Source organism: Platalea leucorodia (genome assembly GCF_965183815.1).
Source record: "Platalea leucorodia genome assembly, chromosome: 15".
NCBI lineage: Eukaryota > Metazoa > Chordata > Aves > Pelecaniformes > Threskiornithidae > Platalea > Platalea leucorodia.
Window position 1 is genome coordinate 5507776 of NC_138837.1, and position 13392 is coordinate 5521167.

Here is a 13392-nt window from a genome sequence, read left to right on the forward strand (position 1 = left end):
TAAAGATAGCAAGAATATCTTATCAATCGCACTATTGAACATCACAATTATTTGAACAAAAAAAAAGTCAGTTTATTGTATTTATCTGAAGTGCTGTCAAGAATGCAGCAATGACGTATGAAGAAATGAAGAGGCCCTGCTGATGAATATCAGTCCAGCTTGCCACAGAATAAATACCAGCATTTATCTGTCTCAGAGGAAGGTAAAGATCGTTTCTTATGATGTCAGTTATTCCAAATGTTGAGTCCTGTCCAGGCATTTCATGCGAGATTATCTGCGCTTGGTATGAAACCCAATGGTCACCATTAGTTGTCTCTCCTGACAACAAAATTAATTTCTCTTAAATGAGAATGCATTTCTAATCGGGCACTTTCTTCCCTAACAAATTGTTTACAGTTCCTCTGCAAGGATTCTGAAATCATCCCTTTTCTTTGATGTTGCCGATTAATTACAGCCCACTTGGTTCTTAGTAGCTGCAATTTGAGTAACATTGCCATAACATACTTTGCTGTGAAAGGTTCATCTTAATTACATGCTCCCCAGTCAAGTTTCTGCTTCAGAAGAGAACTGTGCTGTTCTTGTCAGGCTGCATGTGATGCCAGGTTGGATTGTTACTTTTTTTTCCCCCTTTCTCTCCAAGTGAGTTCAGAGCTTATGTACGTTACGAGACTGACAGCACCCAAAATGAAATTCTCTCTTTAGCCACAGAACAGATCCAGAACTGGCAGTTCACTGCAGTCTTCTCTATTCCATCTCTTAGTCTATCTACACGGCACGGTGCAGCAGTGTGTGGAGATAACTGGGCTAGCTGTAGTATCACCGTGTTAGCACAGTGGTCTGCCAGAGCTAATTAGCAATGCTGAGAGGCAGGGTTTATTAGCATGGTCAGAATGCTGAAATAACAGAACAGGCTGCTTCCAGCACTGCGGTTGCTGTTTGCATCTCTCCACCTGACACTGCGTTGTGCAATGTGGATATAACCCATATGCTTTAAATGGGATCTTTTTGTGGAGGGAGCTCACTACGTCCTTGAACTTCTGGTGGGGAGGATAAAAGATGTCAGTTCTGATGCTTGCTCAGATGTGGATACATGTCCATATTGGGCCACCCAAATAATTTTGCAGCCCACTCAACAGCTGTCGGATAGTAAGATTTTTGGATGTTTTGAACATCAGCTCGATTTTTGCTTTTATGTTTTACTAGTAGTTTTAAGGCAAAAAGATTTTTATCGATACCTTAGAGAGATCCTGGTTTCATGTATTTTATGCCCATAATGCCCACTGACGATATACCTATAATGAAGATGAAATCAGCACACTGCCTTCGTTTGGGCAAGCTGCCACTTAAGGAATACTGCTTAAAAGAAAGCAGTGAGCAACTTAGGTAAGGCAATGCCCTACAAATGAGCACACCAAACTATGCAGTCTTCTCCTTCTGGACGCGGCACAACCGGAGGAGGAGTAATGAGAGGAACAGGAACTCCGGCTCTCTTCTTTAGCCATTACCTTTAGGTGTTGAAGCAGAGTCTGCCTTAACTCCCCACGGAGCCAACGGAGTTCGTAGTGCTCTGAACTGCCCCTTGCCTGTTCAGGAGGACTTGGCTCCTCGTTTATGCAAGGAAAAGCAGACTCCTCGAGCAAACAACATGAATGCCTTCCTTTGAGTTTCTAAGCCAAAACTATGCTGTGCTCTTTTCTCTTTAGGGGCAAGTTCCAAATTGTTCCTTATGTATTTATGGCTTTTTTTTTTCAGGCCACTGTTTTGTCATTGCAGTTTAAAAATAGTAAACCACCTGTCAAACCCTTTTACTCTTCCAGGTAGGATGTAAAATCCGAAATCCTTGCACTTGGGCACCACAATGACAGGGATCTTGGAGACAGTTAAAATAAATGCGATATTAAGAGCTGAAAATGTATGTTTAAAAATAATAAATCTTACATCAGAGGGCAAGAAATGGAAAAGAATCATCCATTTCCAAGGGATAACATATAAAACAAGTTATAGATATCTGCAATGTGCACCCAGAGTCTGAACTTTGCAGTGAGAGGAAAAAAGAATAATGCCATGCCGGAATGGTCCTTCAACCTACAGGTATTCCCTTATAATAACACAGTACTTTCTTGACCAATCTATTACAGTCCAAAGAAGGGTATTTTATGTCTAACGTAACTAATATTATAGATCCATAAACAGTTTAAGTTGCCAGTCTGGCTGAGATAGCCTTGTCCTTTCTGCCTCTGGCTGCTGTTCTTTGATTCAGTGCTTTTTTACGTAAAGAACTATGTCTATCTTGTTCATATTTGCCTTACTAAGTGTGCTCAGCCCATTGCTGATTCTTTGATGTACACCACTATATATTTCACCGTTTATGTAGGCTGAACTACATTGCTTCAGACTATATTGCTTCCAGGTTTGCTTTACCTCTGCACTTAGATACTACACTCAAGAAAAGTAGAACCACAGCCTTTTCATTTTCTCATTCTTCATGCTAAGTAATAGGGTTTCACTTACCAATACCTCGCATGTTGTCTGAGAACATTTAATTGATCAGATGCAATTTTCAGAATCTGTCGCCTGACAGACAGAGAAGTGTCACTGAGTGGAGGGCAAAGCCTCGCTTCACTTGGCCACTGACACATCTGCCGGTCCTTGTCACATTCATTTCCATTTTACATATTAAAAAAAAAAGCACCCTTGACTAAAGGATCTGTCTGTGTGGATTGTGCTTACTGAATTTAATTAATACCTTTATGAAAGAGGGTGTTATTTACTTTAGAAGTTGAGAAAACAGAAAACCTAGCCCTGTGCTGCAATTTACTCCGTGTGGACTGAGTATTGGCCCGCGCAGCGTTCGTTTATTTTAGCTCTGTTTATGTTAGCTGCACTCTAAGGGTGAAAAGAGCTGGCGGTGGCATCGGAAACACAAGCAGCTCCTACAAAGTCCAGCTAGTACTACGTAGTGCTATGATAGCGGTCTCGAACTTTGCAGTGCTTTGCAAACACTCGATAATGAAGGCCGGGTCCTCGTCCTGTTGATTTCGGCAGTAATCACGGCCGAGACACGAACTGCAACATGGCACCCAACCTTAACATCTGAATTCAGTCTGTCCATGAGCGTAAGGCTTATAGAAGTATTCTTGCCTGCTTAAAGCTAAGCACAGTTGCAGCAGGACGGGGGCCCCGTATTCCTATTTTAAATAGTTTTATTTCTGGCTCTATGCCTGGAAAAATCCATATAGAGCATCCAGAGGAGGGAATATAGCCTGTATTATAAGCAGAGAATGATGCACAGCACAGGAAAATAGACGAAAAGAGGACATTTGACTGGCAAAAATTATTCTGAGGAAGGAGAGAGGTATTTTAGAGATGCACATGCCAGTGCTCGTTTCTTTTGCCCCTGGCTCCTGCTCCGGCCCGGGCAGACATCTCCTCAGCCGCTCCCGTCGCAGGCGGTGGGCACAGGAGGCGCGGGGCAGACCCGCCTTTGCCGAAGAAATCCCTGAGGTTAGAAAAAGAGGATAAAAGGCTTAAAAGCGACCTGTTGTGCCGGTTAACCGGCCCGCCGCCGGGGGCAGCCCCTGAGGGAACCGCCCCGCTTCCCGCCGCCCCCCTCAGAGCCCGGACTACATTTCCCAGCCTGCCCCGGGCGGCCGCGGCCTCGCCGCGCTCCTCAGGGCCCGGCGGGCGGAGGCCGGGCCCGGCCGGCCAAGATGGCGGAGGGGGTGCTGAGCCCCGGGGTGAACCTGGAGGCCTTCTCCCACGCCATCGCCGCTATCCAGGCGCTGCGCTCCAGCGTGACGCGGGTCTTCGACTGCCTGAAGGATGGGATGCGGAACAAGGAGACCCTGGAGGGCCGGGAGAAGGGCTTCGTGGCCGCCTTCCAGGAGAGCCTGCACTCCGTCAGCCGCGACCTGGGGTGAGCAGCCGGCCCTGAGGGGGCTTCCACCCGCGGCGGTGTAGAGACGGACCCCCGGTCCCGGCCCTGGGGCGGCGGCGCGGCGGGGAGAGGGGTCCCGGGGTCCCCCGGGCCTGGCCCCTCGGCGGCGCCCGGCGGTGCCGTTTCCACTCCCGGAGAAAGTTTTAGGCAAATAAATGCGAAAACGCCCCGGTTTATTCCTTCCAGCCTGGTGCGCGATACCCCTCCGTGGTGTTTCATTCCAGAGCCTCCAAAGGGAGGAGTGCTGCTCCTAATGTTTACCTGGTTTTTGTTCTTGTTTTGTTTTAAAAAAGGAGCTGTCAGTGGGATTGCGCTGGCAAGCGGAATGCTTTTGGTTGCAGGGAGATTTTTCTCTGTTTTCTGAAGGTTTTGGTTTTTTTTAATTAAAAATCATCACTTTTTAGGCTCTGACTATTCAGTAGCTTCCAAGCAGTTCAAGAATGACCATTTCATGACCCAGACTTGGAAGGCTGGAAAGTTAGTACACATTAAGTATAGTTGTTTAGTGCCAGCAGGTGTGTTTCAGGTAAATAGAGACTGTTGAAAAAATAATAAATAGAAATAATAAATAGAACCTGTTGAGGCTGATGGTTCATGTGGATCCTGTGGACTGTTGGGTTCAGTTGGATCCTCCTGGAAGCCATCAGTGCTGTCCTGGGAGGCGTCCGAGGGCAGGGCGAGCGCATCACCACCCTTTCCCAGCACATTTTCTGGCCCCCTGAGATTTAGGGTTCAGGGTCTTGTGTACAAGAACTTGTTTCTTGCTGGCTAACAGGCCTTGCTGATTTTTAGTTCTGATTGTGGTAATATAACTTGTTACCTACGTCTTCCCTTCTCTTGGGAAAGATGGTAAGTAATCATTCTTACAAATGATGTTGTACACAGCTTTATAGACTTCTGTTGTACCCCTTTGGTTTTTATTGTTTTCAGGTTGAGGAGGCTTCATGGTTCCCTGTGTGGAAGCTGTGCCATTCCTTTGGTGATCCTTCTTGTCTTGCTCAGTAGCTTTTTAAAGAATTATCTAGTATTACCCTGAAATCTTGTTCCCAAACAATAATAGATAGCAATTGGCTCTGACCTATCTTGTCTCGTGTGTAGTATTTTACACTCCTCTACTTTGCAGTTTATCATTCAGTATTTCAGTGCTGTGAAGTTCTTGCGTGATTCGTTGCAGTCAGTCCCTGTCCTTACTCCCATACCTGAGAGCAGCTTCATCGTCAAACCTCACCAGTTGCTTTTTCACCATCTCTTCCACACCATCAGTGGTTATGCTTATCAGTGCTTTGGTGACCGTTTCTTTCCTGATTCCTTGCAAGATAACTTTTTTTTTTTTTTTAATACTTAGAGTATATTTGATTTGTCTTTTTTGGCTCATATCATGAAAGTATTGACTGGGATCCCTGTTCAACAAATCCTTAGTTGTTATGTCTATTCACATTTATTTTATTATATTCTTTTGTGAAGAAATATTAAGCACATTCATGAGTGTTCACAGCACCAGAGGCTTAGAAGGAATATAGGCCATGGAAACTTGAAGGAATGATGATTAATAAAGGAGAATTTTGTAGTAGTAAAGTGTGGAAGTCTCTTAACTGTTAGTTCCCCAATTGCTGGCATTTATTTTCGTAACCTTCATTAAATGCAAATTGAGACATTTGAGATTTTTCTTTACAGAGATTTTCAAGTCACCCTGTGCAGGGCCTGAATCCTGCTTTTAATCTAGTGGAAGTTCTGAAGTTCAGAGTAAGCTGTAACATTCAGAAGTCAAAAGAAAAGGCACCTGATTAGTCATGTCATTTGAAAAACTGCATTTTATATCTGTGCAAAGTAGCCAGTCTTTCTTCTACAGCTGATTAATGCAAGTTTTAAAAATTGCTTAACTTTTGTTATTATTAAATGTAGTGTCTGGCAAATGAGATATGAAGCAATAATAGATCATTTCACAGAGCTTTTTTCCATGGGAAAAGTGTGCTTATTATGCTTTAGTTGAGTATTTTATACACGTCTACAAATGTACAAATTGCTTGTGGAAAACAGAAGATGCTTCCTTGCCCTGAGGACTTGGAATGTGTGTACTTGCTGAGAGCAATCACAGACTTTGCAGGACCATCTCCAGGCTTAGGACTAAGGCCAGCTCTTCTGTGTATTTATATGAGGACAATTTTAATTTCTAGATCTTTAATGAAATGATGAGGCATCTGCCTGCTTGATGGGCAAAAAAGTATTTCTCGTATTGCCGCTAGTATTGCAGCCAATGCTCAAGTCAGAATTTTAAAGTTTCTGAGGGCATGCATTGCTCAGAGGATGCCCTGGGTTCTGGAAGTACGTGTGAGCAGGACCCACCATAGTTTGAATCTTTCCCAGTTGTCTTACAAAGACTCTTGACTTGTACTTTCTCTCCTTAGAAGCATAACAGTGATTAAGTTGGTGGTGTTCTTTGTTTGGTTGATTTTTTTAAATCGAATTGGGCAGGTATTTAGAACTCACATAGATATTAAATCAGAGTTCATGCATGATTGCTGTCGCTGCAGGAGGACTGTACATTTCGGATATCTGTATCCGCAAATCTGACTTTGAAAATGCCATTCTGTTTTCTTTCAGTGAACTGGAGCGTCTGAGCAACCTAGTTGGTAAACCATCTGAGAACCATCCCCTGCACAATAGTGGACTCTTGAGCCTAGATCCTGTTCAGGACAAAACACCACTTTACAGCCAACTTCTTCAAGCCTACAAATGGTCAAATAAGGTAACAGAATACATCAGTGTAATTTAGTTGTGTATTTCCTACAGAATGTTTGATTTGCGGTACAGGAGACGTCTGAGTGAGACTGTCAAAATGGCTGAGTTTGTTATGAAGTTCAGGAGCATAATATATACCTAAATGTACTTTTAAGGGTAAAAATGGTGCTTGAGAGGAGACTTTTCTGCGATACTGAGGTGTGCCCTTGTCTTTCAAAGGGGGAGTTAACTCCCAAGCAGAATGGAATCATAGAATGGTTTGGGTTGGAGGGGACCTTAAAGATCATCTGGTTCCAACCCCCCTGCCGTGGGCAGGGACACCTTCCACTGGACCAGGTTGCTCAAAGCCCCATCCAGCCTGGCCTTGAACACTTCCAGGGATGGGGCATCCACAGCCTCTCTGGGAAACCTGTTCCAGTGCCTCCCCACCCTCATGGTGAAGAATTTCTTCCTTATATCTAATCTAAATCTATCCACTTTCAGCTTAAAGCCATTACCCCTTGTCCTATCCCTACATGCCCTTGTAAAAAGTCCCTCTCCAGCTTTCCTGTAGGCCCCCATCGGGTACTGGAAGGCTGCTGTAAGGTCTCCCCAGAGCCCTCTCTTCTCCAGGCTGAACAACCCCAACTCTCCCAGCCTGTGCTCATAGGAGAGGTGCTCTAGCCCTCTGAGCATCTTTGTGGCCCTCAGCTGGACTCACTCCAGTAGGTCCATGTCCTCCTTATGGTGGGGGCCGCAGAGCTGAATGCAGTGCTCCAGGTGGGGTCTCGCAAGAGCGGAGTAGAGGGGCAGAATCCCCTCCCTTGCCCTGCTGGCCACACTGCTTTTGATGCAGCCCAGGATACGACTGGCTTTCTGCGCTGCAAGCGCACTGTGCTGGGTCATGTTGAGCTTCTCATCGACCAGCACCCCCAGGTCCTTCTCCTCAGGGCTGCTCTGAATCCATTCTCTGCCCAGCCTGTATTTGTGCTTGGGCTTGCCCCGACCCACGTGCAGGACCTGGCCCTTGGCCTTGTTGAACGTCACGAGGTTCACACAGGCCCAGCCCTCAAGCCCGTCAAGGTCCCTCTGGGTGGCATCCCCTCCCTCCCAACGTGTCAGCTGCACCATGCAGCTTGGTGTTGTCAGCAAACTTGCTGAGAGTGCACTCAATCCCACTGTCAGTGTCGCTGACAAAGCTGTTAAACAGCGCTGGTCCCAATACCGACCCCTGAGGAGTGCCACTTGTCACTGGTCTCCACTTGGGCATCGAGCCATTGACCACAGCTCTTCGAGTGTGACCATCCCATGCTAGCTGTTTAGCATCTCATGTAGATATAAAATAAAAGTATATTGTGTCCTTGCATCTGGCAGTAAACACTGCAGCAGAGAGCAGTGGGATATTAAAGGAGAGAATCAAGAGCTTATGTCACCTCCAAACCTATTTCTAGGAAAGAAACATATAGGGAAGTTGTCATCATCCAAAATCTTGATGCCTTTCCATACCATTTGCTGCTGCTAAAAAGCATTTGCACCTGGTCTCAGAAGTAACTTTGTATTAACAGCTTTGGCATACCTAGTGTTTTCAGGTTGTATATATTGCATTGAATTTTAAGTAATGTCAAAAAAAAAAAAAAAGGCAGATAATGTTAATGCAGTTTTTTGCATTTTTAAAAAAATTGTTTTTGTTGAAAGAAACTTCTTTGTCATGAGCATAATTCAGTTGTATAAACCTGTATGCTGCCTATATCTACAGACAGAAATTGGATCGGTATCTTTCCTTCTCTGCTCTGAACATAGTCTACTTGTGGGTCAAAAACATTCCTTTCCTCACACCTGATTTTATGAAATAAGTAAACATTGCATTATTGCAATTATTACTGGTCTCTGTCTGAGCACCATTATGTTTCAGGTTGCATGTTCCCATCCTGAATTTTTTGAGCATGCTTATTACTTTTTATAGAAATATTTAAATGAATACATCTTTAAAAATTTTCTTAAAATTATCTTTGGAATACTAGTGAGCTGCTACAAAATGTAAAAGATGGATTAGTTTCTGTTATGATAATTGTTATTAGTGAGAGATTCCAGAGATGTAGCTTTTAACAACCTTATACAAGACTGCAGGAGTAAGCAAGAATAATAAATCTGAAAATATTTAGGGCATTAAAAGAAACAATTCCACTTTAAATTATTTATTGCGATACATGAGCAAGGAAGACTTTCAGACTACACAAGTACTTCGTAGGCAAATTCTTGTTACACGTTGAGCCAACCAATCTAATATTATTCAGCTTTAAAACAGAATACTACAATAATGTTTGTATGAATACCACATTAATGTTTGTACAGTCACTTTTCAGAATACAAATGTGTGTTAACGTCTTCTAAAATCAGTAGAATTCAGCATTGACAGAAGTTTGGTATGGTTGGAAAATGAGGGACAGGAAGGATTTTTAAGTAGAGATTTATTAATTGAGAAAATGTTTCATATTTGCTTGTGTTTCTTGCTGTTAGCAGCAGATTATTGGCATTGAAGAAAAAATAATTCATTTGCTACTTTCAGAAAAAAATGAAACCATCTGACATTTGTACATGAAAACTTCTAAACTTGTAATGCAGTTAAGTCTTCAGTGATTTAATTACTTCTTTAGGTTATTATCGGAGTAAACTCAGCTGGTAATGAAATAGCTTTGGCAGAGTTGTTCTAATGGAGTTTTTTATTAACTTAGAGTGTTACGGAGCTTTGAAGAGCAGGTTTTTTGTAATAGTGGATTCTGGTTTCAGAAAGCAGAAAGTTTTAGCATCCTGTGTGCTCACATACACAGTTACATGTTCCAGGGGAAAACCAGTATTTTTTCTTTTTTGTTATCTCTGTTGTCTTTGACTTCTGTTTATACAGCTAAAATAAAAGATACTGTTTAAGTTGTATTTAAATAGCTACTTTCTACCTAATGGTTCTCCTGAACTTTACAAGCATCCTTTCTAGGGTTTGCAGTAACCAGCAGGCATGGAGAGGTTGCCCCTGTTTCTAGCAGCAGATGCGTTGCCTGTGTGAGGGTGTTGGCTGCTGGATTTACCGTTAGCAGCGAAGACCCTATTGATGCTCGTGTCTATGGCTGCTTACTTCTTCATTGCTAAACACGCTTCCTGAATAAGTGTTATTTCAGTACATCTTTTGGCTGCCTTCTGTTCTTATTACGTGTGTCTGGTGTTTTCTGTTCCTTCAAAGGGAGGATTTAGATGTGGCGATGTGTCAATACACTTTATGTCTGTCCGCATTTAATTTTTAATTTGTGACCCCTTTGTGGCTTGCTTGCTTGTATTTTTGATGAGCTGAGATAAGGGCATTTTCCTCTCTCTTTGATTGTTCATGCATTACTGATGGCTTGAACAGCCACATGGCTGCCAGGGGAGGATGGATGGAGGAGAGTTTCGGGGCTATGGTGTAATTCAAAAAGGGCATTTGTGAAATATAGGGAGAATGAGTGCACAGACTTTGGGTTGCATGTTTCAATGCATTCTGTTTATTTTTAAAACATGAGGAGGCTGATAGTGGTAGCTTGTAGGACAAGAACGAGTAAGGTCGGTAGTAGTAACTGAGCTATCTCATGAGAAGCAAATTATTGTTCAGTATATCAAAGCACTATACATAATACTATATATTTAATAAAATAGCTTTGCTGCATTATTTTTTATCTAAAATTGAAAGAACAATTAGAGGCCTCAAATGGTAATCCTTAAAAAAACCCAAACCACCAGAAACCCAGAGAAAAAAAACCCCATAATTTCAAAAGTTATCCTATATAATAGTCTGTTTAAAAGCTGAGGTTTTTAGTTGGTCTGCTTATATCAGTGTTTCTGCTTTGGAAATGATAGTCTCAGCCAGTTTTTGGAGAATGTAGTGACAGTAGTCTTGCAAATACTGTAAACCACGTGAAGCTCTTTAAAGCATAGTGCTACCAAATTGGTTCTTTTTTTAAGTGTATGAATGTACCTAGAACTTAAGCAGTTTTGTAAATCTGGAGGTGGATCATATCTACCTATGTGACTCTTACTTTTTCTGGCAACATTGGTTGCATAAGTAATAGCTTGTTTAGTTTTGTTTTCTTAAATTTCAGCTGAGGCTGTATTAATCAACGTTCCTTGTGGTTCATGAGATACTGGATGTTAGAACAGTTATTTATTTATATTTGCAGCTTTGTTTCAATGCTGGGTCGAGCAAATGCCCAATTTTGATCTGGTCTTGGATGCATGGACAAGCTTTTTGGGTTAAGTAGCAGTGCTGGATGGAGAGTGTAGTGAAGATCACAGGTATAAATAGAAAATTTTGTTTAAGTTATGAATGTTAACATAGGAGATTAGACTTACCTGACACTTTTCAACTTGTTTTATTTACCACATTTAATACGTGTAGCTGTGGCTGGTTAGGTATTGTGAGGAGACTCACTTAGAGGTGCAAATTTACTGACCTAACTCTTTGGCTTAGTGCAGTAGAGGTTAATTGCATTTAATTGTGATTTCAGGGATGTTTGCCCCAAACCTTATTTTACTGCTCCTATGAAACCCAACACTATTCCTCTGTTTCTGAGTATCTTAAGTTTGCCCGTTCCAGGGGTATGGAAAAGTACAGTGGGAGAAATGAAAACTTTCCTTACAGAAGTGTGTTATCTTGGCAGCGCTTGTTATTTATTAGCACCTGCTATCCTGATATTTACTTACTGTAGTTTACCCAATAGTTTTGCAGATGGTGAAGTTGTCTGTATAATGGAAGCAGCTGTTTGGGAACACAACAGCTTGTCAAATGCATTAATTGCATACACATGCAGCTGTAAAGGAACTTTACTTTTCCAGGTGTTTAACAGGGCTTCCAAGCTATAGCTGAAGAACACAGAAAGTTTAAGTTGATCTTACTGCAAGCAAGAGCGAAATGGTTTTTCGTCTTTGCTTTAGCTTCTTGTATGTATTAGCAGAAATCATACAAGTAAATTACTTCGCTGACTGTGGGGTGCATGGAGGCATGTAGTAGCCATGGAACAGTATTTAGGTCTATTTGATAATTTTTTTTCCCCCCTCCTCTTCAATTTTATTTAAGAAAAGAGGTTTTCTTCATTACAATTGAAGTTCTGTTTCCCAGAAGGATCCATATGTGCCCTCTAATATAATACTGAAGATACAATATTAGATAAGATAAAAATGAGCTATCATTCTGTATGGGTAATGCAGATAAAGTATTACCAGTAAGTTAGGGAGTTTGTAGAAATCAGTAGGGTTTTTTTCATGTGGACTGTCTCTGTTTAGTAATCGTAGTTGAATTCTGGTTTTAGTGGTTGTGTACGTCTTAGCTGTTGGAATATTTTTGTAACATGATTGTTGTGTCTGAGCAGCTGAAATCTAAGATGACAGTAGCAGTTGGAAGGGTTTCTGGTTTATATGTGCGTGGCCTGATACTACTTGGATGAGTCTGGACTGGAGCTGCAGGGTGCTGCTGCCTTACCCCTCGTCACCAGGTGCTTGCTTCTTGCATTATTTTGGAATTCAAGGGGAACTGCCACAGGGGAGAGTGCATCAGCTCTAAGTTTAGATGAAAGGAATTTTTTTAAAAGTCACTTACTAGACTGAACTACTGATTAAGTTTTGATTTTTATAAAAAGAGATGTGACCTCATATTTGTGATGGAGCACTTGAAGAACTTGCTTCTGTTGCTCTGCAGGACGCTTCTATAACAAATGCCCATACGCTGGCCTTCCGTGCTCCTGGGTGCTGTTTGGTTTCTGCAGTAGATGAGACCACGATCTCATGAGTAAGAGCATCATTTACTAAGCAACTGCGTGTTTCTTAATATTTGTTCTCAATACTGGGTGACAAAGGGGTTTTGTGGGGGGAAAGATACTTGTTGATGATGTGGTTAAACCACTGTTATCTACTTATCCATACATAAAATGTTTAATAAAGCTTGTGATGGTGTGGTTGCCTGATCCAGCTACAGTAATGCTGGCAGTCAGGGTTGATGCAGGTTTTTGGAATCCAGGAGTTTGAACTCGTTATTTGAGTGGGATAAACTTTTTGTTTTCCATCTGCTTTTTTAGCGAGGTTACTTATTGCCTGTAGTGTGTATTTGTTCATCCTCTTTGCCCTTGGCAAAGCATTTGTATACCCTAGCCCTGTGCATGCCTGAGGCAGTGTCTGTTAAGATGTTTGCATTGACTCCAGTGGAACAGAAAATATACAGCGTATTATATGTCCACTGAGCAAGGCAAATGCTTTTATAGGGCAGGTTTCCTCTCTCGCAATGGGGTGCTGTCAAGTAATTCCTCCCCAACATTTGAGCTTTAATCCCTGGTAGAGATTTTTTGCTTATTTGCTTTTGTTTGTTTAATTGAAAGGTGTATGCAAAATGGATCAACTACCAAACCAACCCTGTAGAATTACTCTTTCTACCAGACTGAAGAAACATTGAGATTGTTGGATAACAGCAAACTAAATCTTCCTTGAGTTGCTGAGTGATAGCAGTATTAGCAGAGTTTACTTGCCCAAGTGAAAATACTGTCTTTTATAAGTCATCTCCCCTTTTTTTTCCCCCCCTTTGCAGTAAAGAGTTTGTTTTCCGACTTTGAAGTAATATTATTAGCAGCAGTAGAAGTGGAGGAAATTTAGAACAATTGTAGTCTTGAACAGGTGATGTTATTTTAAGTTTTTTTCCTTGATTTTTACCTTCACTGAAGTGCAGTGTTTAT

The 13392-nt window shown here is 42.0% G+C and overlaps 1 protein-coding gene across 2 annotated transcripts in view; it reads left to right on the plus strand.

Moving 5' to 3' along the window:
- Positions 1-3696: 3696 nt before the first annotated feature.
- Positions 3697-13392, plus strand: part of MED27 (mediator complex subunit 27) — a 96354-nt gene continuing 86658 nt past the window's right edge. For both annotated transcript variants that reach the window (XM_082327200.1, XM_082327201.1), the window contains exons 1-2: positions 3697-3916; positions 6539-6683. In XM_082327200.1, coding sequence (XP_082183326.1) covers positions 3711-3916; positions 6539-6683 — 351 coding nt within the window. In that variant the 5' untranslated portion in view covers positions 3697-3710. The remainder of the gene's footprint in view (positions 3917-6538; positions 6684-13392) is intronic.